The sequence below is a fragment of the Physella acuta genome, unplaced genomic scaffold, assembly GCF_028476545.2.
Source record: "Physella acuta isolate Inbredline_101_S28 unplaced genomic scaffold, ASM2847654v3 ptg000155l, whole genome shotgun sequence".
In the NCBI taxonomy this organism is placed as follows: domain Eukaryota; kingdom Metazoa; phylum Mollusca; class Gastropoda; family Physidae; genus Physella; species Physella acuta.
This window is the reverse complement of record NW_026731674.1, coordinates 1,217,908-1,244,530: the sequence shown is the minus strand read 5'-3', so window position 1 is coordinate 1,244,530 and position 26,623 is coordinate 1,217,908. Positions and strand designations below refer to the sequence as shown.

Genomic DNA, 26,623 nt, shown 5'->3' with positions numbered 1-26,623 from the left:
GTCCATTTTTTAAATCTTTAGGATTCATCCAGTCCATTTTTTAAATCTTTAGGATTCATCCAGTCCATTTTTTAAATCTTTAGGATTCATCCAGTCCATATTTTAAATCTTTAGGATTCATCCAGTCCATATTTTAAATCTTTAGGATTCATCCAGTCCATTTTTTAAATCTTTAGGATTCATCCAGTCCATTTTTTAAATCTTTAGGATTCATCCAGTCCATTTTTTAAATCTTTAGGATTCATCCAGTCCATATTTTAAATCTTTAGGATTCATCCAGTCCATTTTTTAAATCTTTAGGATTCATCCAGTCCATTTTTTAAATCTTTAGGATTCATCCAGTCCATTTTTTAAATCTTTAGGATTCATCCAGTCCATTTTTTAAATCTTTAGTATTCAACCAGTCCATTTTTTAAATCTTTAGGATTCATCCAGTCCATATTTTAAATCTCTAGGATTCATCCAGTCCATTTTTTAAATCTTTAGGATTCATCCAGTCCATATTTTAAATCTTTAGGATTCATCCAGTCCATTTTTTAAATCTTTAGGATTCATCCAGTCCATATTTTAAATCTTTAGGATTCATCCAGTCCATATTTTAAATCTTTAGGATTCATCCAGTCCATATTTTAAATCTTTAGGATTCATCCAGTCCATATTTTAAATCTTTAGGATTCATCCAGTCCATATTTTAAATCTTTAGGATTCATCCAGTCCATATTTTAAATCTTTAGGATTCATCCAGTCCATATTTTAAATCTTTAGGATTCATCCAGTCCATTTTTTAAATCTTTAGGATTCATCCAGTCCATATTTTAAATCTTTAGGATTCATCCAGTCCATATTTTAAATCTTTAGGATTCATCCAGTCCATATTTTAAATCTTTAGGATTCATCCAGTCCATATTTTAAATCTTTAGGATTCATCCAGTCCATTTTTTAAATCTTTAGGATTCATCCAGTCCATTTTTTAAATCTTTAGGATTCATCCAGTCCATTTTTTAAATCTTTAGGATTCATCCAGTCCACATTTTAAATCTTTAGGATTCATCCAGTCCATATTTTAAATCTTTAGGATTCATCCAGTCCATTTTTTAAATCTTTAGGATTCATCCAGTCCATTTTTTAAATCTTTAGGATTCATCCAGTCCATTTTTTAAATCTTTAGGATTCATCCAGTCCATATTTTAAATCTTTAGGATTCATCCAGTCCATTTTTTAAATCTTTAGGATTCATCCAGTCCATTTTTTAAATCTTTAGGATTCATCCAGTCCATTTTTTAAATCTTTAGGATTCATCCAGTCCATTTTTTAAATCTTTAGGATTCATCCAGTCCATATTTTAAATCTTTAGTATTCAACCAGTCCATTTTTTAAATCTTTAGGATTCATCCAGTCCATATTTTAAATCTCTAGGATTCATCCAGTCCATTTTTTAAATCTTTAGGATTCATCCAGTCCATATTTTAAATCTTTAGGATTCATCCAGTCCATTTTTTAAATCTTTAGGATTCATCCAGTCCATATTTTAAATCTTTAGGATTCATCCAGTCCATATTTTAAATCTTTAGGATTCATCCAGTCCATATTTTAAATCTTTAGGATTCATCCAGTCCATATTTTAAATCTTTAGGATTCATCCAGTCCATATTTTAAATCTTTAAGATTCATCCAGTCCATTTTTTAAATCTTTAGGATTCATCCAGTCCATATTTTAAATCTTTAGGATTCATCCAGTCCATTTTTTAAATCTTTAGGATTCATCCAGTCCATATTTTAAATCTTTAGGATTCATCCAGTCCATATTTTAAATCTTTAGGATTCATCCAGTCCATATTTTAAATCTTTAGGATTCATCCAGTCCATATTTTAAATCTTTAGGATTCATCCAGTCCATATTTTAAATCTTTAGGATTCATCCAGTCCATATTTTAAATCTTTAGGATTCATCCAGTCCATATTTTAAATCTTTAGGATTCATCCAGTCCATTTTTTAAATCTTTAGGATTCATCCAGTCCATTTTTTAAATCTTTAGGATTCATCCAGTCCATATTTTAAATCTTTAGGATTCATCCAGTCCATATTTTAAATCTTTAGGATTCATCCAGTCCATATTTTAAATCTTTAGGATTCATCCACTCCATTTTTTAAATCTTTAGGATTCATCCAGTCCATTTTTTAAATCTTTAGGATTCATCCAGTCCATTTTTTAAATCTTTAGGATTCATCCAGTCCATATTTTAAATCTTTAGGATTCATCCAGTCCATATTTTAAATCTTTAGGATTCATCCAGTCCATATTTTAAATCTTTAGGATTCATCCAGTCCATTTTTTAAATCTTTAGGATTCATCCAGTCCATTTTTTAAATCTTTAGGATTCATCCAGTCCATTTTTTAAATCTTTAGGATTCATCCAGTCCATTTTTTAAATCTTTAGGATTCATCCAGTCCATATTTTAAATCTTTAGGATTCATCCAGTCCATATTTTAAATCTTTAGGATTCATCCAGTCCATTTTTTAAATCTTTAGGATTCATCCAGTCCATTTTTTAAATCTTTAGGATTCATCCAGTCCATTTTTTAAATCTTTAGGATTCATCCAGTCCATATTTTAAATCTTTAGGATTCATCCAGTCCATATTTTAAATCTTTAGGATTCATCCAGTCCATTTTTTAAATCTTTAGGATTCATCCAGTCCATTTTTTAAATCTTTAGGATTCATCCAGTCCATTTTTTAAATCTTTAGGATTCATCCAGTCCATTTTTTAAATCTTTAGGATTCATCCAGTCCATTTTTTAAATCTTTAGGATTCATCCAGTCCATATTTTAAATCTTTAGGATTCATCCAGTCCATTTTTTAAATCTTTAGGATTCATCCAGTCCATATTTTAAATCTTTAGGATTCATCCAGTCCATATTTTAAATCTTTAGGATTCATCCAGTCCATTTTTTAAATCTTTAGGATTCATCCAGTCCATTTTATAAATCTTTAGGATTCATCCAGTCCATTTTTTAAATCTTTAGGATTCATCCAGTCCATTTTTTAAATCTTTAGGATTCATCCAGTCCATTTTTTAAATCTTTAGGATTCATCCAGTCCATTTTTTAAATCTTTAGGATTCATCCAGTCCATTTTTTAAATCTTTAGGATTCATCCAGTCCATTTTTTAAATCTTTAGGATTCATCCAGTCCATTTTTTAAATCTTTAGGATTCATCCAGTCCATTTTTTAAATCTTTAGGATTCATCCAGTCCATTTTTTAAATCTTTAGGATTCATCCAGTCCATATTTTAAATCTTTAGGATTCATCCAGTCCATATTTTAAATCTTTAGGATTCATCCAGTCCATTTTTTAAATCTTTAGGATTCATCCAGTCCATTTTTTAAATCTTTAGGATTCATCCAGTCCATTTTTTAAATCTTTAGGATTCATCCAGTCCATATTTTAAATCTTTAGGATTCATCCAGTCCATTTTTTAAATCTTTAGGATTCATCCAGTCCATTTTTTAAATCTTTAGGATTCATCCAGTCCATTTTTTAAATCTTTAGGATTCATCCAGTCCATTTTTTAAATCTTTAGGATTCATCCAGTCCATATTTTAAATCTTTAGGATTCATCCAGTCCATTTTTTAAATCTTTAGGATTCATCCAGTCCATATTTTAAATCTCTAGGATTCATCCAGTCCATTTTTTAAATCTTTAGGATTCATCCAGTCCATATTTTAAATCTTTAGGATTCATCCAGTCCATTTTTTAAATCTTTAGGATTCATCCAGTCCATATTTTAAATCTTTAGGATTCATCCAGTCCATATTTTAAATCTTTAGGATTCATCCAGTCCATATTTTAAATCTTTAGGATTCATCCAGTCCATATTTTAAATCTTTAGGATTCATCCAGTCCATTTTTTAAATCTTTAGGATTCATCCAGTCCATATTTTAAATCTTTAGGATTCATCCAGTCCATATTTTAAATCTTTAGGATTCATCCAGTCCATATTTTAAATCTTTAGGATTCATCCAGTCCATATTTTAAATCTTTAGGATTCATCCAGTCCATTTTTTAAATCTTTAGGATTCATCCAGTCCATTTTTTAAATCTTTAGGATTCATCCAGTCCATATTTTAAATCTTTAGGATTCATCCAGTCCATATTTTAAATCTTTAGGATTCATCCAGTCCATATTTTAAATCTTTAGGATTCATCCAGTCCATATTTTAAATCTTTAGGATTCATCCAGTCCATATTTTAAATCTTTAGGATTCATCCAGTCCATATTTTAAATCTTTAGGATTCATCCAGTCCATATTTTAAATCTTTAGGATTCATCCAGTCCATTTTTTAAATCTTTAGGATTCATCCAGTCCATTTTTTAAATCTTTAGGATTCATCCAGTCCATATTTTAAATCTTTAGGATTCATCCAGTCCATATTTTAAATCTTTAGGATTCATCCAGTCCATATTTTAAATCTTTAGGATTCATCCAGTCCATTTTTTAAATCTTTAGGATTCATCCAGTCCATTTTTTAAATCTTTAGGATTCATCCAGTCCATTTTTTAAATCTTTAGGATTCATCCAGTTTATTTTTTAAATCTTTAGGATTCATCCAGTCCATATTTTAAATCTTTAGGATTCATCCAGTCCATATTTTAAATCTTTAGGATTCATCCAGTCCATATTTTAAATCTTTAGGATTCATCCAGTCCATTTTTTAAATCTTTAGGATTCATCCAGTCCATTTTTTAAATCTTTAGGATTCATCCAGTCCATTTTTTAAATCTTTAGGATTCATCCAGTCCATATTTTAAATCTTTAGGATTCATCCAGTCCATTTTTTAAATCTTTAGGATTCATCCAGTCCATTTTTTAAATCTTTAGGATTCATCCAGTCCATTTTTTAAATCTTTAGGGTTCATCCAGTCCATTTTTTAAATCTTTAGGATTCATCCAGTCCATATTTTAAATCTTTAGGATTCATCCAGTCCATTTTTTAAATCTTTAGGATTCATCCAGTCCATATTTTAAATCTCTAGGATTCATCCAGTCCATTTTTTAAATCTTTAGGATTCATCCAGTCCATATTTTAAATCTTTAGGATTCATCCAGTCCATTTTTTAAATCTTTAGGATTCATCCAGTCCATATTTTAAATCTTTAGGATTCATCCAGTCCATATTTTAAATCTTTAGGATTCATCCAGTCCATATTTTAAATCTTTAGGATTCATCCAGTCCATATTTTAAATCTTTAGGATTCATCCAGTCCATTTTTTAAATCTTTAGGATTCATCCAGTCCATATTTTAAATCTTTAGGATTCATCCAGTCCATATTTTAAATCTTTAGGATTCATCCAGTCCATATTTTAAATCTTTAGGATTCATCCAGTCCATATTTTAAATCTTTAGGATTCATCCAGTCCATTTTTTAAATCTTTAGGATTCATCCAGTCCATTTTTTAAATCTTTAGGATTCATCCAGTCCATATTTTAAATCTTTAGGATTCATCCAGTCCATATTTTAAATCTTTAGGATTCATCCAGTCCATATTTTAAATCTTTAGGATTCATCCAGTCCATATTTTAAATCTTTAGGATTCATCCAGTCCATATTTTAAATCTTTAGGATTCATCCAGTCCATATTTTAAATCTTTAGGATTCATCCAGTCCATATTTTAAATCTTTAGGATTCATCCAGTCCATTTTTTAAATCTTTAGGATTCATCCAGTCCATTTTTTAAATCTTTAGGATTCATCCAGTCCATATTTTAAATCTTTAGGATTCATCCAGTCCATATTTTAAATCTTTAGGATTCATCCAGTCCATATTTTAAATCTTTAGGATTCATCCAGTCCATTTTTTAAATCTTTAGGATTCATCCAGTCCATTTTTTAAATCTTTAGGATTCATCCAGTCCATTTTTTAAATCTTTAGGATTCATCCAGTCCATTTTTTAAATCTTTAGGATTCATCCAGTCCATATTTTAAATCTTTAGGATTCATCCAGTCCATATTTTAAATCTTTAGGATTCATCCAGTCCATATTTTAAATCTTTAGGATTCATCCAGTCCATTTTTTAAATCTTTAGGATTCATCACCTCGTGTCCAAGAAAAACTCCATGAGAATGAAGCCAGGGTAAGCATACACAGCAGGTTACTTTGATTACACATCTGGTACCAGGTCACTTTGATTACACATCTGGTAGCAGGTGACTTTGATTACACATCTGGTAGCAGGTGACTTTGATTACACATCTGGTACCAGGTTACTTTGATTACACATCTGGTAGCAGGTGACTTTGATTACACATCTGGTAGCAGGTGACTTTGATTACACATCTGGTACCAGGTTACTTTGATTACACATCTGGTAGCAGGTGACTTTGATTACACATCTGGTAGCAGGTGACTTTGATTACACATCTGGTAGCAGGTGACTTTGATTACACATCTGGTAGCAGGTGACTTTGATTACACATCTGGTACCAGGTTACTTTGATTACACATCTGGTAGCAGGTGGCTTTGATTACACATCTGGTGGCAGGTGACTTTGATTACACATCTGGTAGCAGGTGACTTTGATTACACATCTGGTAGCAGGTGACTTTGATTACACATCTGGTAGCAGGTGACTTTGATTACACATCTGGTAGCAGGTGACTTTGATTACACATCTGGTAGCAGGTTACTTTGATTACACATCTGGTAGCAGGTGACTTTGATTACACATGGGGTAGCAGGTTACTTTGATTACACATGGGGTAGCAGGTTACTTTGATTACACAGCAGGTAGCAAGGTTACTTTGATTACACATCTGGTAGCAGGTTACTTTGATTACACATCTGGTAGCAAGGTTACTTTGATTACACATTGGGTAGCAAGGAATGTTGATATAGTGTGACACGTTGATTCAGGTGAAAGTGTTGACAGAAGAGTGGGCAGAGAAGTGGAATGAATCGGCCAGTTTGATGAGAGAACAAAAGTTGGCCCTGCGTCAGACAGGGGTGGGCGTCATCCTGGACTCCAAGCTGCCTCATCTGGTGGCCATTGATGAGGATCTCCTCAGCACAGGGGTCAAGCTCTACCATCTCAAGGTCAGTCAGGGTCAAGGTTGGTCACAGGTTCAACTTCTACTCTGGTGAAGGTCAGGGTCAGTGTCTAGAACATGTCATCCTGTCTACTTGTCTAGACATCGTGTAGCTACTGTCTACTTGTCTAGACATTGTCTAGCTACTGTCTACTTGTCTAGACATTGTCTAGCTACTGTCTACTAGTCTAGACATTGTCTAGCTACTGTCTACTTGTCTAGACATTGTCTATCTACTGTCTACTTGTCTAGACATTGTCTAGCTACTGTCTACTTGTCTAGAACATGTCATCGTGTAGCTACTGTCTACTTGTCTAGACATTGTCTAGCTACTGTCTACTTGTCTAGACATTGTCTAGCTACTGTCTACTTGTCTAGACATTGTCTAGCTACTGTCTACTTGTCTAGACATTGTCTAGCTACTGTCTACTTGTCTAGACATTGTCTAGCTACTGTCTACTTGTCTAGACATTGTCTAGCTACTGTCTACTTGTCTAGACATTGTCTAGCTTCTGTCTACTTGTCTAGACATTGTCTAGCTACTGTCTACTTGTCTAGAACATGTCATTGTGTAACTACTGTCTATGACATTGTGTAACTACTATCTATGACAGGAGGGACTAACCAAGCTTGGATCCTGCCAGTCAGACGAGCCTCAAGATATCAGTAAGTTTTCTCACCTCTTTTATCCCTGACCTCTGTACTGCTTGACCTATGACCTTTGACCTCTGCCCCTGACTTGCAGCTCTGAGTGATGAAGGCATAGAAGCTGAGCACTGTGTCATTGAGCACCGGGATCAGGAGGTGGTGCTGCACCCCATAGAGGGCGCTCGCTGTGCCATCAACAACCACCTTCTGACACAGCCAACCCGCCTTCAACAAGGTAAGGCTCAATTCTCTAAAAACTATTTTTACGGCTCAATTCTCTCAAGTCTTTTTTATGGCTCAATTCTTTTTTATGGCTCAATTCTCTCAAGTCTTTTTTATGGCTCAATTCTCTCAAGTCTTTTTTATGGCTCAATTCTCTCAAGTCTTTTTTACAGCTCAATTAAAAAAATATGTAAATGTCATGTGATGTCATGTGTGCTGGTCATGTGATGTCATGTGATGTCATGTGATGTCATGTGATGTCATGTGATGTCATGTGTGCTGGTCATGTGATGTCATGTGTGCTGGTCATGTGATGTCATGTGTGCTGGTCATGTGATGTCATGTGCTGGTCATGTGATGTCATGTGCTGGTCATGTGATGTCATGTGTGCTGGTCATGTGATGTCATGTGCTGGTCATGTGATGTCATGTGTGCTGGTCATGTGATGTCATGTGTGCTGGTCATGTGATGTCATGTGTGCTGGTCATGTGATGTCATGTGTGCTGGTCATGTGATGTCATGTGCTGGTCATGTGTGCTGGTCATGTGATGTCATGTGTGCTGGTCATGTGATGTCATGTGTGCTGGTCATGTGATGTCATGTGATGTCATGTGATGTCATGTGATGTCATGTGATGTCATGTGTGCTGGTCATGTGATGTCATGTGATGTCATGTGATGTCATGTGATGTCATGTGATGTCATGTGTGCTGGTCATGTGATGTCATGTGATGTCATGTGATGTCATGTGATGTCATGTGTGCTGGTCATGTGATGTCATGTGATGTCATGTGCTGGTCATGTGATGTCATGTGTGCTGGTCATGTGATGTCATGTGTGCTGGTCATGTGATGTCATGTGATGTCATGTGTGCTGGTCATGTGATGTCATGTGATGTCATGTGATGTCATGTGTGCTGGTCATGTGATGTCATGTGATGTCATGTGATGTCATGTGATGTCATGTGATGTCATGTGTGCTGGTCATGTGATGTCATGTGTGCTGGTCATGTGATGTCATGTGATGTCATGTGATGTCATGTTAAGACATGCCTACCCCTGTCAGCCAAAAGTAGGAACAGCTATGCCTAAAAAGAGGAATTTGTAGCCAAAAAGAGGAACATACATGCGGACGCAACTTTACTAAATAAAAAATAAAAATAATTAATTAAAAATTACTCTTATGACATTAGTAGGCTTCTAGTCCTATATAACTAGTCTCTATGATACATTTAAATACTGCTTAATGTCAGCTTATATTTTAAAAAATAAATTAACCAGTAACCTGAGACCCCCCCCCCCCCCCCCCCCCACTTTGAATAAAAATCATAGCTTTGACATAACATTATTGATTTGATTATTTATGTCTTGCTATGTTCTAGGCTATGTGAATAACAAATGCTGAAGCCTTCATCATATGTAATATATAAGTTACGAGCAAAGACCCTTGATCTACCTAGTAAAATTCCTAGTTACTTCTTGCTAAGTTCTTCATAATAGTAGTTACTAGTTAAGTTAAACTTACAAGATAGATCAGTATTCACTATTTCAGTATCTACTAATAGATCTAGTTACAATTCTAGATCTAGTAGTAGTAGATATACTACTAACAAGATCTATTTATTACAAGCTTTTATTTAACTCACTTCCTCTGTCTGTCGTAAGTCTGTCTTGACGGAAACGCAGGAGTGAAAATTCGGACAGTTCTACTTGACCGACACGATTCACAGTTGGCACGTGGGTCAAGACATGAAGACAATGCAATCTGAAACTAAATTTGACTTAATTGGATGCCTAATTGATTTTTTATGAATTAATTAAAATTTGGACCGAATTAGTAGGCATGTCTAGCCAACCACACCACACGCGTCATCAATAGCTGCGCCATCACGACCACGTAATGGCTGCGTTCAAAAACCATTGCGCGCCTACTGAACGTGATATTCAGTAGGCGCGCAATGGTTTTTAGTCATGTAACTCTATTGTAGATAAAACATGTAAAGTACTGAAAAAAATTTCATAAAAAACGTTTTAATAACAAGCTTTTATGTAATGATGCACTAAAAAGTAGAAAATAAATTATAGACTACTATTTAAATAACTATAAAGAAAAGCGTGGGTGTCTTCCTTAACATTAGTAAAGGTATCCAATAGAAACTAAAGTGACCCACGCTTTTCTTTATAGTTATTTAAATAGTAGTCTATAATTTATTTTCAACTTTTTAGTGCATCATTACATAAAAGCTTGTTATTAAAACGTTTTTTATGAAATTTTTTTTAGATGATACTGGTAAATATTGTAAGTAAACTAGGAAACAGAAACGTGTGCCAAAGGGAGATAATCGCTTTTTCCTGACATTTTTTTCAATTTACTTGATTACCTTTCTTTATTAATGAAAAAGCGGGACGGTTCCGATTTTGGCGGGACGGTAGGCATGTCTGCATGTGTGATGTCATGTGCTGGTCATGTGATGTCATGTGTGCTGGTCATGTGATGTCATGTGCTGGTCATGTGATGTCATGTGCTGGTCATGTGATGTCATGTGCTGGTCATGTGATGTCATGTGCTGGTCATGTGATGTCATGTGTGCTGGTCATGTGCTGGTCATGTGTGCTGTTCATGTGATGTCATGTGATGTCATGTGATGTCATGTGTGCTGGTCATGTGATGTCATGTGTGCTGGTCATGTGTGCTGGTCATGTGATGTCATGTGATGTCATGTGATGTCATGTGATGTCATGTGATGTCATGTGATGTCATGTGATGTCATGTGTGCTGGTCATGTGATGTCATGTGTGCTGGTCATGTGATGTCATGTGATGTCATGTGTGCTGGTCATGTGATGTCATGTGATGTCATGTGTGCTGGTCATGTGATGTCATGTGATGTCATGTGATGTCATGTGATGTCATGTGATGTCATGTGATGTCATGTGATGTCATGTGATGTCATGTGTGCTGGTCATGTGATGTCATGTGTGCTGGTCATGTGATGTCATGTGATGTCATGTGATGTCATGTGATGTCATGTGTGCTGGTCATGTGATGTCATGTGTGCTGGTCATGTGATGTCATGTGATGTCATGTGTGCTGGTCATGTGATGTCATGTGTGCTGGTCATGTGATGTCATGTGCTGGTCATGTGTGCTGGTCATGTGATGTCATGTGATGTCATGTGTGCTGGTCATGTGTGCTGGTCATGTGATGTCATGTGATGTCATGTGATGTCATGTGATGTCATGTGCTGGTCATGTGATGTCATGTAATGTCATGTGATGTCATGTGTGCTGGTCATGTGTGCTGGTCATGTGATGTCATGTGATGTCATGTGATGTCATGTGATGTCATGTGATGTCATGTGTGCTGGTCATGTGATGTCATGTGATGTCATGTGTGCTGGTCATGTGATGTCATGTGTGCTGGTCATGTGTGCTGGTCATGTGATGTCATGTGATGTCATGTGATGTCATGTGTGCTGGTCATGTGTGCTGGTCATGTGATGTCATGTGTGCTGGTCATGTGATGTCATGTGATGTCATGTGCTGGTCATGTGATGTCATGTGCTGGTCATGTGTGCTGGTCATGTGATGTCATGTGATGTCATGTGATGTCATGTGTGCTGGTCATGTGATGTCATGTGCTGGTCATGTTATACGTGTGTATGACAGGTATGGTGATCACCTTGGGGGAGAAGACCATCTTCAGGTTCAACCACCCAGAACAAGCTAAATTGATGAAGAAAAATCTGCAAATACAAAAGGTTTGAATCCTTAATCACTTGGTAGCTCAATAGCACTACAACCCTACCACATATGTAGCTTATAGACCTGGTAGCACTAGACCATATAGCTCTACAGCACTCGACCATGTAGCACTATAGCACTATATGTATCAGTAGACCATGTAGCACTAGACCATGTAGCACTATAGCACTAGACCATATAGCTCTATAGCACTAGACCATGTAGCACTATAGCACTAGATCATGTATCAGTAGACCATGTAGCACTAGACCATGTAGTACTAGACCATGTAGAACTAGACCATGTAGCACTAGACCATGTAGTACTAGACCATGTAGCACTAGACCTGGTAGCACTATAGCACTAGACAATGTTTGTAGCACTAGATCATGTAGCACTAGACCATGTAGCACTATAGCACTAGACCATGTGGCACTAAAGTACTAGATGATGCAGCACTAGACCATATAGCACTAGACCATGTAGCACTAGACTATGTAGCACTATAGCACTAGATCATGTAGCACTAGAACATGTAACACTAGACCATATAGCACTAGATCATGTAGCACTAGACCATGTAGCACTATAGCACTAGACCATGTGACACTAAAGTACTAGATGATGCAGCACTAGACCATATAGCACTAGACCATGTAGTACTAGACCATGTAGCACTAGACTATGTAGCACTATAGCACTAGACAATGTAGCACTAAAGTACTAGATGATGCAGCACTAGACCATATAGCATTAGACCACTAGTCCACAAAGCACTAGACCATGTAGCACTATAGCACTAGACCATGTAGCACTAGACCATGTAGCACTAGACCATGTAGCACTAGACCATGTAGCACTATAGCACTAGACCATGTAGCACTAGACCATGTAGCACTATAGCACTAGACCATGTAGCACTAGACCATGTAGCACTATAGCACTAGACCATGTAGCACTATAGCACTAGACCATGTAGCACTAGATCATGTAGCACTAGAGCATGTAGCACTAGACCATGTAGCACTATAGCACTAGACCATGTAGCACTATAGCACTAGATGATGTAGCACTAGACCAGGTAGCACTAGAGCATGCAGCCCAATAATTTATTTCTTTTGATCAGTCTCTATCTAGCACAAGTCTAGTGGAAGACAGGAAGTTGTCCTGCTCAAGCTTGACAGAAGACAGAAAGTTGTCAGCCAGACTCACCCTACTCAGCCAGTCCATGACTGACCTCTACAGGTCTAATGAAAGTCTCGCTCTGAGTGGGTCAGTACATCAAGTACACAATCAATCCCCACTACCTGTACACAATCCCCACTACATGTACACAAGCAATCCCCACTATATGTACACAATCAATTCCCACTACCTGTACACAATCCCCACTACATGTACACAAGCAATCCCCACTACATGTACACAATCAATTCCCACTACCTGTACACAATCCCCACTACCTGTACACAATCAATTCCCACTACCTGTACACAATCCCCACTACATGTACACAAGCAATCCCCACTACATGTACACAATCAATCCCCACTACCTGTACACAATCCACACTACCTGTACACAATCCCCACTAAATGTACACAATCAATCCCCACTACCTGTACACAATCAATTCCCACTACCTGTACACAATCCCCACTACATGTACACAAGCAATCCCCACTACATGTACACAAGCAATCCCCACTACCTGTACACAATCCCCACTACCTGTACACAATCCCCACTACATGTACACAATCAATCCCCACTACCTGTACACATCAATCCCCACTACCTGTACACAATCAATCCCCACTACCTGTACACATCAATCCCCACTACCTGTACACAATCAATCCCTACTACCTGTATACAATCCCCACTACCTGTACACAATCAATCACCACTACCTGTACACAATCAATCACCACTACCTGTACACAATCCCCACTACCTGTGTACATTCTTATTTCAAGAAACTGACCATGGCAAGCTATGCCCCTCCCCCTCCCCACCCCTCCATTTCAGGAATGACATCACAGCTTGCAGAGAGGACCAGGAGGAAATTGAGCAGAAGAGGTAAGTAGGTCATGACCTGGTAAGTTTAGTAATTCTCCATGACCATGACCTAGTTTACCTTTTGAGGCCCATGACCTTTGCCCTGTGTTAACAGAACAGAGATTGAACATCTAGAGCAGCAGTATGTCAGACGTGAGGATGAGAGAAGGGAGGATGAGAGGCAGGTACAGGAGGAGTTGGAGGAGAAGAGGAGGAGACTTGAGGAGATACAGGGAGAACTTTGCCAGTCCCAGGTCAGCCTTTCATTACCCATGGCAACACTCTCACAGAGTAAACCCTGTGTTAACATTTTTTAAACCCTGTGTTAACATTTTTCTCTCACAGAGTAAACCCTGTGTTAACATTTTTTAAACCCTGTGTTAACATTTTTTAAACCCTGTGTTAACATTTTTTAAACCCTGTGTTAACATTTTTTAAACCCTGTGTTAACATTTTTTAAACCCTATGTTAACATTTTTTAAACCATGTGTTAACATTTTTTAAACCCTGTGTTAACATTTTTTAAACCCTATGTTAACATTTTTCTCTCACAGAGTAAACCCTGGGTTAACATTTTTAAAACCCTGTGTTAACATTTTTAAACCTTGTGTTAACATTTTTCTCACAGACTAAACCCTGTGTTAACATTTTTCTCTCACAGAGTAAACCCTGTGTTAACATTTTTAAACCACGTGTTAACATTTTTCTCTCACAGAGTAAACCTTGTGTTAACATTTTTCTCTCACAGAGTAAATCATGTGTTAACATTTTATCCTCACAGAGTAAACCCTGTGTTAACATTTTTCTCACAGAGTAAACCTTGTGTTAACATTTTTAAACCATGTGTTAACATTTTATTCTCTCAGAGTAAACCCTGTGTTAACATTTTTAAACCCTGTGTTAACATTTTTCTCTCACAGAGTAAACCTTGTGTTAACATTTTTCTCTCACAGAGTAAACCCTGTGTTAACATCGAGGAGAGACTAGCCCAGTTGGACCAGCAGGAAGATGAGTTGCTTGAGGATTTGAAAATCTCTAAGGACAATTTACTCAAGGTCAGTTGTGGGAATGGACCTGCCTGCTGTAGGACCTGTCTCATGTAGGACCTGTCTCATGTAGGACCTGTCTCATGTAGGACCTGTCTCATGTAGGACCTCTCTCAAGTAGGACCTGTCTCAAGTAGGACCTGTCTGTTGTAGGACCTGTCTCATGTAGGACCTGTCTTGTGTAGGACCTCTCATGTAGGACCTGTCTCATGTAGGACCTGTCTGTCTCAAGTAGGACCTCTCTCATGTAGGACCTGTCTCATGTAGGACCTGTCTCAAGTAGGACCTGCCTGTTGTAGGACCTGTCTCATGTAGGACCTGTCTCATGTAGGACCTGTCTCATGTAGGACCTGTCTCATGTAGGACCTACCTATCTTGCAGGAGCTGGAATCAGTTAGCTGGTACCCAGACCAGTTGACTGAAGAAGATTCCATCAGCCAGGTGGTCAGGGACCTGGAGCGTCAGCTGGCCCAGACAGACCAGGCCATGGCACTGGCGGAGCAGCGCAAGTCTAAACTACATCAGGACAAAGATCAGGTCAGTTGTTGGATCACACACACACTCCAAATGTTGGATCACACACACACTCCAAATGTTGGATCACACACACACACACACTCCAAATGTTGGATCACACACACACTCCAAATGTTGGATCACACAGAAACTCCAAATGTTGGATCACACACACACACACACACACTCCAAATGTTGGATCACACACACACTCCAAATGTTGGATCACACAGACACTCCAAATGTTGAATCACACACACACACACACACTCCAAATGTTGGATCACACAGACACTCCAAATGTTGGATCACACAAACACTCCAAATGTTGGATCACACAGAAACTCCAAATGTTGGATCACACAGACACTCCAAATGTTGGATCACACACACACACACACACACTCCAAATGTTGGATCACACAGACACTCCAAATGTTGGATCACACAGACACTCCAAATGTTGGATCACACAGACACACTCCAAATGTTGGATCACACAAACACTCCAAATGTTGGATCACACAGAAACTCCAAATGTTGGATCACACAGACACTCCAAATGTTGGATCACACACACACACACACACACACTCCAAATGTTGGATCACACAGACACTCCAAATGTTGGATCACACAAACACTCCAAATGTTGGATCACACAGAAACTCCAAATGTTGGATCACACAGACACTCCAAATGTTGGATCACACACACACACACACACACTCCAAATGTTGGATCACACAGACACTCCAAATGTTGGATCACACAGACACTCCAAATGTTGGATCACACAGACACACTCCAAATGTTGGATCACACAAACACTCCAAATGTTGGATCACACAGAAACTCCAAATGTTGGATCACACAGACACTCCAAATGTTGGATCACACACACACACACACACACACTCCAAATGTTGGATCACACAGACACTCCAAATGTTGGATCACACAGACACTCCAAATGTTGGATCACACACATACACACACACTCCAAATGTTGGATCACACAGACACTCCAAATGTTGGATCACACACACACTCCAAATGTTGGATCACACACACACTCCAAATGTTGGATCACACACACACTCCAAATGTTGGATCACACAGATACACATATTCTGTTGACCCCATGAATGTCTAGAATGATTGTGTTGAGCCCATAAATGTCTAGAATGATTGTGTTGAGCCCATGAATGTCTAGAATGATTGTGATGAGCCAATGAATGTCTAGAATGATTGTGATGAGCCAATGAATGTCTAGAATGATTGTGTTGAGCCCATGAATGTCTAGAATGATTGTGTTGAGCCCATGAATGTCTAGAATGATTGTGTTGAGCCCATGAATGTCTAGAATGATTGTGTTGAGCCAATGAATGTCTAGAATGATTGTGATGAGCCAATGAATGTCTAGAATGATTGTGTTGAGCCCATGAATGTCTAGAATGATTGTGTTGAGCCCATGAATGTCTAGAATGATTGTGTTGAGCCCATGAATGTCTAGAATGATTGTGTTGAGCCCATGAATGTCTAGAATGATTGTGTTGAGCCCATGAATGTCTAGAATGATTGTGTTGAGCCCATGAATGTCTAGAATGATTGTGTTGAGCCCATGAATGTCTAGAATGATTGTGTTGAGCACATGAATGTCTAGGTCTGCCGTGTTTGCAGCTGAGCCAGGAGCTGGGGCAGGTGATGGACCACAGGCAGCAGCTGGCAGCCAGGTGGGACACAGAGAGGCGTTCTCTAGCTAGCAGCTGCCCACTGGTCAGTCAGGAGCTGGAGAGGTTTGAGAGGGAGAAGGCTGAACTGGCAGCCCAGCAGGCGCAGGTGGAGGCTAGCAGCAAGTGGCAGGAGGTGCTGGAGAACCTGCAAGAACAGAACAGACACATCGAGGAGGCTTGGGCCGACCTCACAGAACAGGAGACCAGGTGTCATATGGCCCTACAGCTTGGGTAGGTCATCCCAGGTGTCAGCTTGGGTAGGTCATCCCAGGTGTCAGCTTGGGTAGGTCATCCCAGGTGTCAGCTTGGGTAGGTCATCCCAGGTGTCAGCTTGGGTAGGTCATCCCAGGTGTCAGCTTGGGTAGGTCATCCCAGGTGTCAGCTTGGGTAGGTCATCCCAGGTGTCAGCTTGGGTAGGTCATCCCAGGTGTCAGCTTGGGTAGGTCATCCCAGGTGTCAGCTTGGGTAGGTCATCCCAGGTGTCAGCTTGGGTAGGTCATCCCAGGTGTCACTTTAGTCCCCCCCCCCCCCCAACACAACATGGCATCTGTTGTTTACTTTTGGCCAGGAACTTTTCCTCAGCTGAGGAGAAGCTGGAGATGTTTGGGGAGCTGCAGCAGTTGAGGGAGGCCAGACAGCTCCTGGAGCTGGAGGAGAAGTCATTTGTGGAGCTGCAGCAGCAGGAGATGGCTGCAGTAGAGCAGGAGGTCGAGGCCTGGGAGCAGGTCAAGGTCAGACAACTGGGGCAGCTCCAAGCAGAGGAGGAAAAGTTCCTGCTGGACCAGAGCCACCAACTCAGGTGTCTAGCTCAGGACTTGAAGGCAGCTGACCTAAGGCAGCAGCAGCTCCAGCAAGCTTTAGCTCAGGTAAGCTCAGACCTCAGGCAGCAATAGCTCCAGCTAGCTTTAGCTCAGGTAAGCTCAGACCTCAGGCAGCAATAGCTCCAGCTAGCTTTAGCTCAGGTAAGCTCAGACCTCAGACAGCAGCAGCTCCAGCAAGCTTTAGCTCAGGTAAGCTCAGACCTCAGACAGCAATAGCTCCAGCTAGCTTTAGCTCAGGTAAGCTCAGACCTCAGACAGCAATAGCTCCAGCTAGCTTTAGCTCAGGTAAGCTCAGACCTCAGGCAGCAATAGCTCCAGCTAGCTTTAGCTCAGGTAAGCTCAGACCTCAGACAGCAGCAGCTCCAGCAAGCTTTAGCTCAGGTAAGCTCAGACCTCAGACAGCAATAGCTCCAGCTAGCTTTAGCTCAGGTAAGCTCAGACCTCAGACAGCAATAGCTCCAGCTAGCTTTAGCTCAGGTAAGCTCAGACCTCAGGCAGCAATAGCTCCAGCTAGCTTTAGCTCAGGTAAGCTCAGACCTCAGACAGCAGCAGCTCCAGCAAGCTTTAGCTCAGGTAAGCTCAGACCTCAGACAGCAGCAGCTCCAGCAAGCTTTAGCTCAGGTAAGCTCAGACCTCAGGCAGCAGCAAGTCTGTTGACATGGAGTGACAAGTCTGTTGACATGGAGTGACAAGTCTGTTGACCAGTCTGTTGACATGGAGTGACAAGTGTGTTGACCAGTCTGTTGACATGGAGTGACAAGTCTGTTGACCAGTCTGTTGACATGGAGTGACAAGTCTGTTGACAAGTCTGTTGACATGGAGTGACAAGTCTGTTGACAAGTCTGTTGACATGGAGTGACAAGTCTGTTGACATGGAGTGACAAGTCTGTTGACATGGAGTGACAAGTCTGTTGACATGGAGTGACAAGTCTGTTGACAAGTCTGTTGACATGGAGTGACAAGTCTGTTGACAAGTCTGTTGACATGGAGTGACAAGTCTGTTGACATGTTGTGACATTTGTTCATTTGACCTCAGTTGAGCACGCCAGGTACACTTGAGGGAGATGTCGACCTTCACCTAAAAGATCTCTCAGAACAAAGGTCAAGGTTACTTGAGGAGAAAGTCATCATGGAAAAAAGATGTGATGAGAAAAAGTTGAATCGCAAAGAAAAAGTAAATCATGGTCTGATGTTGTGATGTTGTGATGTTGTCTGATGTTGTCTGATGTTGTGATGTTTTCTGATGTTGTCTGATGTTGTCTGATGTTGTGATGTTGTCTGATGTTGTCTGGTTTTGTCTGATGTTGTCTGATGTTGTGATGTTGTCTGATGTTGTCTGATGTTGTGATGTTGTCTGATGTTGTCTGATGTTGTGATGTTTTCTGATGTTGTGATGTTTTCTGATGTTGTCTGATGTTGTCTGATGTTTTCTGATGTTGTCTAATGTTGTCTGATGTTGTGATGTTTTCTGATGTTGTGATGTTTTCTGATGTTGTCTAATGTTGTCTGATGTTGTCTGGTTTTGTCTGATGTTGTCTGATGTTGTCTGATGTTGTCTGATGTTGTCTGATGTTGTCTGATGTTGTGATGTTTTCTGATGTTGTGATGTTTTCTGATGTTGTCTGATGTTGTCTGATGTTTTCTGATGTTGTCTAATGTTGTCTGATGTTGTCTGGTTTTGTCTGATGTTGTCTGATGTTGTCTAATGTTGTCTGATGTTGTCTGATGTTGTCTGGTTTTGTCTGATGTTGTCTGATGTTGTCTAATGTTGTCTGATGTTGTCTGATGTTGTCTAATGTTGTCTAATGTTGTCTGATGTTGTCTGATGTTGTCTGATGTTGTCTGATGTTGTCTGATGTTGTCTGATGTTGTGATGTTGTCTAATGTTGTCTGATGTTGTCTGATGTTGTCTGGTTTTGTCTGATGTTGTCTGATGTTGTCTGATGTTGTCTGATGTTGTCTGATGTTGTCTGATGTTGTCTGATGTTGTCTGATGTTGTCTGATGTTGTGATGTTGTCTGATGTTGTCTGATGTTGTCTGATGTTGTCTGATGTTGTCTGATGTTGTCTGATGTTGTCTGATGTTGTGATGTTGTCTGGTTTTGTCTGATGTTGTCTGTTGTTAACTGATGATTTCTGGAGTTGTCTGATGTTGTTGACCGATCAGAGTTTCTTCCAGGCATCTCTTTATTACCGCCCCCCCCCCCCCCAAAAGAAATGAAATTTATATAATTTATATCGAAAATATATACTTTTAGCAGTGTCCGCCCCCCCCGAAGAAAGTTTACTGCCCCCCCCCCCCCGAAAATTTCAAGTGCCCCCCGGAGAAAAAAGTCTGGAAGAAACACTGTGACTGATGTTGTCTGAAGTTGTCTGATGTTGTCTGATGTTTCTTTCTAGATGCAAGAGCTGGAAGTGGAGATAGAGACCCTGGAAGAAATGTACCATAAAAATTTGGAGGAGATAAAGGAAGAAAAGAGAAAGTAAGTCATGCTTGAACAATCCCACGTACTTCTTATAAGTCATGGGCATTTAGGTATGTAAGAAAAAGACACGATTGACAGAAGAAAAATATTTTTCCAGTTTAATGAATCAGTTAGGTGTTAATTAGTCTTTTAATGCAATTTGGCAAATCCCAAAATGGGTGGGGGGGGGGGGTGTGCATAGAAACTTGGTAACTACATGTGGGGTGGGGACACAAACAACACCAAATGTAAACTTTGCACAATTTACAGTTTTGTTGAGTATTTTTAATAAGTGAAACATCATTTAATGACCAGGATGGGGGTGACACCACATTTTAAAATTTAGGATGAAAATGCTTTGTCCATTCGAATTCGTAATTGAAAGTGATAGAGTTGAATACTTGTTCTAGTTGCATGAATAGAATGTTTACACAAGTTGACAAGGTTAGATAAATATGGAGGGGTCACACCAGTTGCAATACATTCGTTCACTCATTCAAAATTGTCTCTAAAAGGATAAAGAGCTTCGAGCAAACTTTGAACGATCTTTTTGGTCGCTGGAGAACTCATGTGGTTATACATTTAAAAAAAAGGTCAAAGTTCAGATTAAAACATTAAATACATCGATCTATCTCTCTCTCTAGAACATACATATTCATATGTGTTTATATAGTTTTTCTCTTGGGGCGGGGTGGTGAGATCTAACACTGAACCTAATGTAGCCACACACTGAACCTAATGTAGCCACACACTGAACCTAATGTAGCCACACACTGAACCTAATGTAGCCACACACTGAACCTAATGTAGCCAAACACTGAACCTAATGTAGCCACACACTGAACCTAATGTAGCCACACACTGAACCTAATGTAGCCACACACTGAACCTAATGTAGCCAAACACTGAACCTAATGTAGCCACACACTGAACCTAATGTAGCCACACACTGAACCTAATGTAGCCACACACTGAACCTAATGTAGCCACACACTGAACCTAATGTAGCCACACACTGAACCTAATGTAGCCACACACTGAACCTAATGTAGCCACACACTGAACCTAATGTAGCCACACACTGAACCTAATGTAGCCACACACTGAACCTAATGTAGCCACACACTGAACCTAATGTAGCCACACACTGAACCTAATGTAGCCACACACTGAACCTAATGTAGCCACACACTGAACCTAATGTAGCCCCACACTGAACCTAATGTAGCCACACACTGAACCTAGTGTAGCCACACACTGAACCTAATGTAGCCACACATTGAACCTAATGTAGCCACACACTGAACCTAGTGTAGCCACACACTGAACCTAATGTAGCCACACACTGAACCTAATGTAGCCACACATTGAACCTAATGTAGCCACACACTGAACCTAATGTAGCCACACACTGAACCTAATGTAGCCACACACTGAACCTAATGTAGCCACACATTGAACCTAATGTAGCCACACACTGAACCTAATGTAGCCACACACTGAACCTAATGTAGCCACACACTGAACCTAATGTAGCCACACACTGAACCTAATGTAGCCACACATTGAACCTAATGTAGCCACACACTGAACCAAATGTAGCCACACACTGAACCTAATGTAGCCACACATTGAACCTAATGTAGCCACACACTGAACCTAATGTAGCCACACACTGAACCTAATGTAGCCACACACTGAACCTAATGTAGCCACACACTGAACCTAATGTAGCCACACATTGAACCTAATGTAGCCACACACTCAACCTAATGTAGCCACACACTCAACCTAATGTAGCCACACACTCAACCTAATGTAGCCACACACTCAACCTAATGTAGCCACACACTGAACCTAATGTAGCCACACACTGAACCTAGTGTAGCCACACACTGAACCTAATGTAGCCGCACACTGAACCTAATGTAGCCACACACTGAACCTAATGTAGCCACACACTGAACCTAATGTAGCCACACACTGAACCTAATGTAGCCACACACTGAACCTAATGTAGCCACACACTGAACCTAATGTAGCCACACACTGAACCTAATGTAGCCACACACTGAACCTAATGTAGCCACACACTGAACCTAATGTAGCCACACACTGAACCTAATGTAGCCACACATTGAACCTAATGTAGCCACACACTGAACCTAATGTAGCCACACACTGAACCTAATGTAGCCACACACTGAACCTAATGTAGCCACACACTGAACCTAATGTAGCCACACACTGAACCTAATGTAGCCACACACTGAACCTAATGTAGCCACACACTGAACCTAATGTAGCCACACACTGAACCTAATGTAGCCACACACTGAACCTAATGTAGCCACACACTGAACCTAATGTAGCCACACACTGAACCTAATGTAGCCACACACTGAACCTAATGTAGCCACACACTGAACCTAATGTAGCCACACACTGAACCTAATGTAGCCCCACACTGAACCTAATGTAGCCACACACTGAACCTAATGTAGCCACACACTGAACCTAATGTAGCCACACACTGAACCTAATGTAGCCACACACTGAACCTAATGTAGCCACACACTGAACCTAATGTAGCCACACACTGAACATAATGCAGCCACACACTGAACCTAATGTAGCCACACACTGAACCTAATGTAGCCACACACTGAACCTAATGTAGCCACACACTGAACCTAATGTAGCCACACACTGAACCTAATGTAGCCACACACTGAACCTAATGTAGCCACACATTGAACCTAATGTAGCCACACACTGAACCTAATGTAGCCACACACTGAACCTAATGTAGCCACACACTGAACCTAATGTAGCCACACACTGAACCTAATGTAGCCACACACTGAACCTAATGTACCCACACACTGAACCTAATGTAGCCACACACTGAACCTAATGTAGCCACACATTGAACCTAATGTAGCCACACACTGAACCAAATGTAGCCACACACTGTAGCCACACACTGAACCTAATGTAGCCACACACTAAACCTAATGTAGCCACACACTGTAGCCACACACTGAACCTAATGTAGCCACACACTGAACCTAATGTAGCCACACACTGAACCTAATGTAGCCACACACTGAACCTAATGTAGCCACACATTGAACCTAATGTAGCCACACACTGAACCTAATGTAGCCACACACTGAACCTAATGTAGCCACACACTGAACCTAATGTAGCCACACATTGAACCTAATGTAGCCACACACTGAACCTAATGTAGCCACACACTGAACCTAATGTAGCCACACACTGAACCTAATGTAGCCACACACTGAACCTAATGTAGCCACACACTGAACCTAATGTAGCCACACACTAAACCTAATGTAGCCACTGAGTTTATCCTGCACCATTTTTTTTCAGACTTGTTCTTTATGGCAACCAGCAGGACAGCTCATGTGCTACAGACAACAGACAGCAGGTACATTTTCTTGTGTGGGTGTGGGTGTGTGGGGGGACAACAGACAGCAGGTACATTTTCTTGTGTGGGTGTGGGGGGACAACAGACAGCAGGTACATTTTCTTGTGTGGGTGTGGGGGTACAGATGATGTGTAGACCAGTTGCGGATTTAGGTTGAGCGGGGCCCTGGATGAATTTATATATATATATATATATATATATATAATATAATATATATATATATAATATAATATATATATATATATATATATATATATATATATATATATATATATATAGTCTAGCTAGGCGTTTGTCTAACATGTTTAGGTATAAGTTTGTTTAAAATTATTTTTAATGCAAATAAAAATATTAAGCTTAAATGGCCAAACAAACAGAATAATAATATTCAATTACAACTTCATTACTTGAGGAGTATAAATCCAGGATACATGTGTTACAACGCTGATATTACAACTACGGTACTTTTAAAATCGTGCTTGGTAATAATTTAGCCTGTTTTAAAAATGGTAACTATACGAACATTTGATTCAGATAACAAAATTTGAAAACATCTCTCCATAACTTTTTAAAATAGGTCTACTGTTGTAAACAAGTTAGAGTTATAGTGCTTCTTGTGTAGATCCAATGGGAGACACAATATGATTATAAAAATAGATATACCACTTTATATTATTTTAGTATGTCTGATCATCTCACTAGGACCGATACATTTACAGATCTTACAAAGTAAGCCTAGCCTCATCTAATATCGCCTACTTACTGGTCGTATTTTATAGGCTAAGCAAGATCAATCAGAAACACATTATTATTTTAGGGAGAGCTCACGTTAAATAAACATTGTTTGACATGAAGCGATGACAGCTACAGTTAAAACTGTAGAGCATGGACTTTGATGTCCGACTAAGGGACAACTGATATTTTCATGAGAATTTAGAGGAAAAAATAATCTATTGGATTTTCTTACAGTTTCTAATACTGTTGACTCTCTACAAGCTCCCTAATAAAACTCAATAGTATTATCTAATCAATAGTAATATAAATTTTACATCTTATATTAACAATGACCGATAAAAAACTTTTACTTCGGCGCCCCACGTTTTTCATCGCTTATAGTAGAGTGATCGCTTGCATTATTGTGATGTATAGCATTTATTTTCTACTTTTTAGTTCAATCAGGAAACGTGGGTTTTTTAAAACTTTTTTAATGATAATTATTTTTTCCATTCAAAATTGTGTACGGGTGTGTAGTACCCAATTGCCAGGGACCGTATAAAAATTTTTTCAAACCCTCATACATTTTTTTACGCATATTATTTAAATTTACCACCTCCAATGTGTTCATCCCAACCACCTTATAGATGGGAAAGAAGCCCAGAAAAATTTATAAAACGAGACTCGAGATATGAGCAAAAATATAGCGAGTTCGGGTGGATACACCCAATCGCCGGGGAAAGGGTTAAAAACATTAGACGGATCTTTCATACAATCACATGCTGAAGTAAAACATGGTTTTCTTGTCTGTTTTGTTAAGATTCAGTTGAAGCTAGTTGATCAACCGAATTGTGTGCCAGAAATAAAATGTATAATATTTTAGAGAGCATCACTTTATGTAAACATTTTGCGAGCAGAAAGCGACGACACCTGATTACAGGCGGGGCGTTTTGAAGTTTATTCATGGCAAACAACTCATTTTGTGGTCTTTGGTAAATAAAATGGCTTTTCATTTTAATACAATTTAAAGATGGTTAGGACTGTTTCCGTTGATGGCTAGGGTTAGCCAATAAATCTGATTGTCTGAATGCGTGCGAGTGAGAACTAATTCACTGTCTAGACCCTATACAGTATTATTTTATATAGTTTTGTTACCGCCGAGTGAAGCTATCTGACAAAGTGACTTTTAATTGCTGGCTGTTTTAAAAGATGAGTCAATCATCTGTCACAATTGGGCTGCTGGTTGTGTTTTTAAGGCTAAAACAATTTTATTGTCATGGTCCGGACAATGTTATTTGTAGTGAACGTCGGCTTTATATAAACAATGTCTGGGTAGAAGGTGATGACAGCTGATATTTATACTTAGGTGTGTGCAAAAGTTGGATATTTAAAAAAAAAACAATTGAAGCTTGTGATGTAAAAATTATAACTTTAGTTTTTTATAGTGAAAACTAAAAATAGAGCTGTACATTTTAGGGGGCCCCTGAATGCAGCCCTTTAAGCCCCCCCCCCCCCCCTTAATCCGCAACTGGTGTAGACCACGTGTGCCAGTCACATGATAATGTGTAGACCACGTGTGCTAGCCACGTGATAATGTGTTGACCACGTGTGCCAGTCACATGATAATGTGTAGACCACGTGTGTCAGCCACACAATGATGTTTAGACCTACCCCCCCAGGAGCTGGAGATGATGAGGGAAGAGCTTGAGGGCACAGTGCAAGTCTTGGAAGAGAAGCTCAAAGCTTTTCACCAAGAGAGGGACTCACAGCTTGACCAGATAGAGTTTGAAAAGCTGAAGCTGTTGGAGATGGAGAGACAGGACAGGTTGGTGCCACACGCTATACCACACACTACATCAGCCACACACTACAGCAGCCACACACTACAGCAGCCACACACTACAGCAGCCACACACTACAGCAGCCACACACTACAGCAGCCACACACTATACCACACACTACAGCAGCCACACACTACAGCAGCCACACACTATACCACACACTACAGCAGCCACACACTACATCAGCCACACACCATACCACACGCTACATCAGCCACACACTACATCAGCCACACGCTACATCAGCCACACACTA

At 39.4% G+C, this 26,623-nt stretch overlaps 1 protein-coding gene across 5 annotated transcripts in view; it reads left to right on the top strand.

Annotated features, from left to right (window-relative positions):
* LOC131935710 (kinesin-like protein KIF16B) overlaps positions 1–26,623 on the top strand; it is a 69,577-nt gene that overhangs the window by 29,106 nt on the left and 13,848 nt on the right. For all 5 annotated transcript variants that reach the window (XM_059292260.1, XM_059292259.1, XM_059292264.1 and 2 more), the window contains exons 15-30: positions 6,098–6,145; positions 6,926–7,105; positions 7,713–7,764; positions 7,844–7,981; positions 11,635–11,726; positions 12,836–12,981; positions 13,741–13,791; positions 13,886–14,024; positions 14,724–14,825; positions 15,198–15,353; positions 17,016–17,299; positions 17,637–17,934; positions 18,926–19,063; positions 20,290–20,372; positions 23,754–23,811; positions 26,205–26,350. In XM_059292260.1, coding sequence (XP_059148243.1) covers positions 6,098–6,145; positions 6,926–7,105; positions 7,713–7,764; positions 7,844–7,981; positions 11,635–11,726; positions 12,836–12,981; positions 13,741–13,791; positions 13,886–14,024; positions 14,724–14,825; positions 15,198–15,353; positions 17,016–17,299; positions 17,637–17,934; positions 18,926–19,063; positions 20,290–20,372; positions 23,754–23,811; positions 26,205–26,350 — 2,111 coding nt within the window. The remainder of the gene's footprint in view (positions 1–6,097; positions 6,146–6,925; positions 7,106–7,712; positions 7,765–7,843; positions 7,982–11,634; positions 11,727–12,835; positions 12,982–13,740; positions 13,792–13,885; positions 14,025–14,723; positions 14,826–15,197; positions 15,354–17,015; positions 17,300–17,636; positions 17,935–18,925; positions 19,064–20,289; positions 20,373–23,753; positions 23,812–26,204; positions 26,351–26,623) is intronic.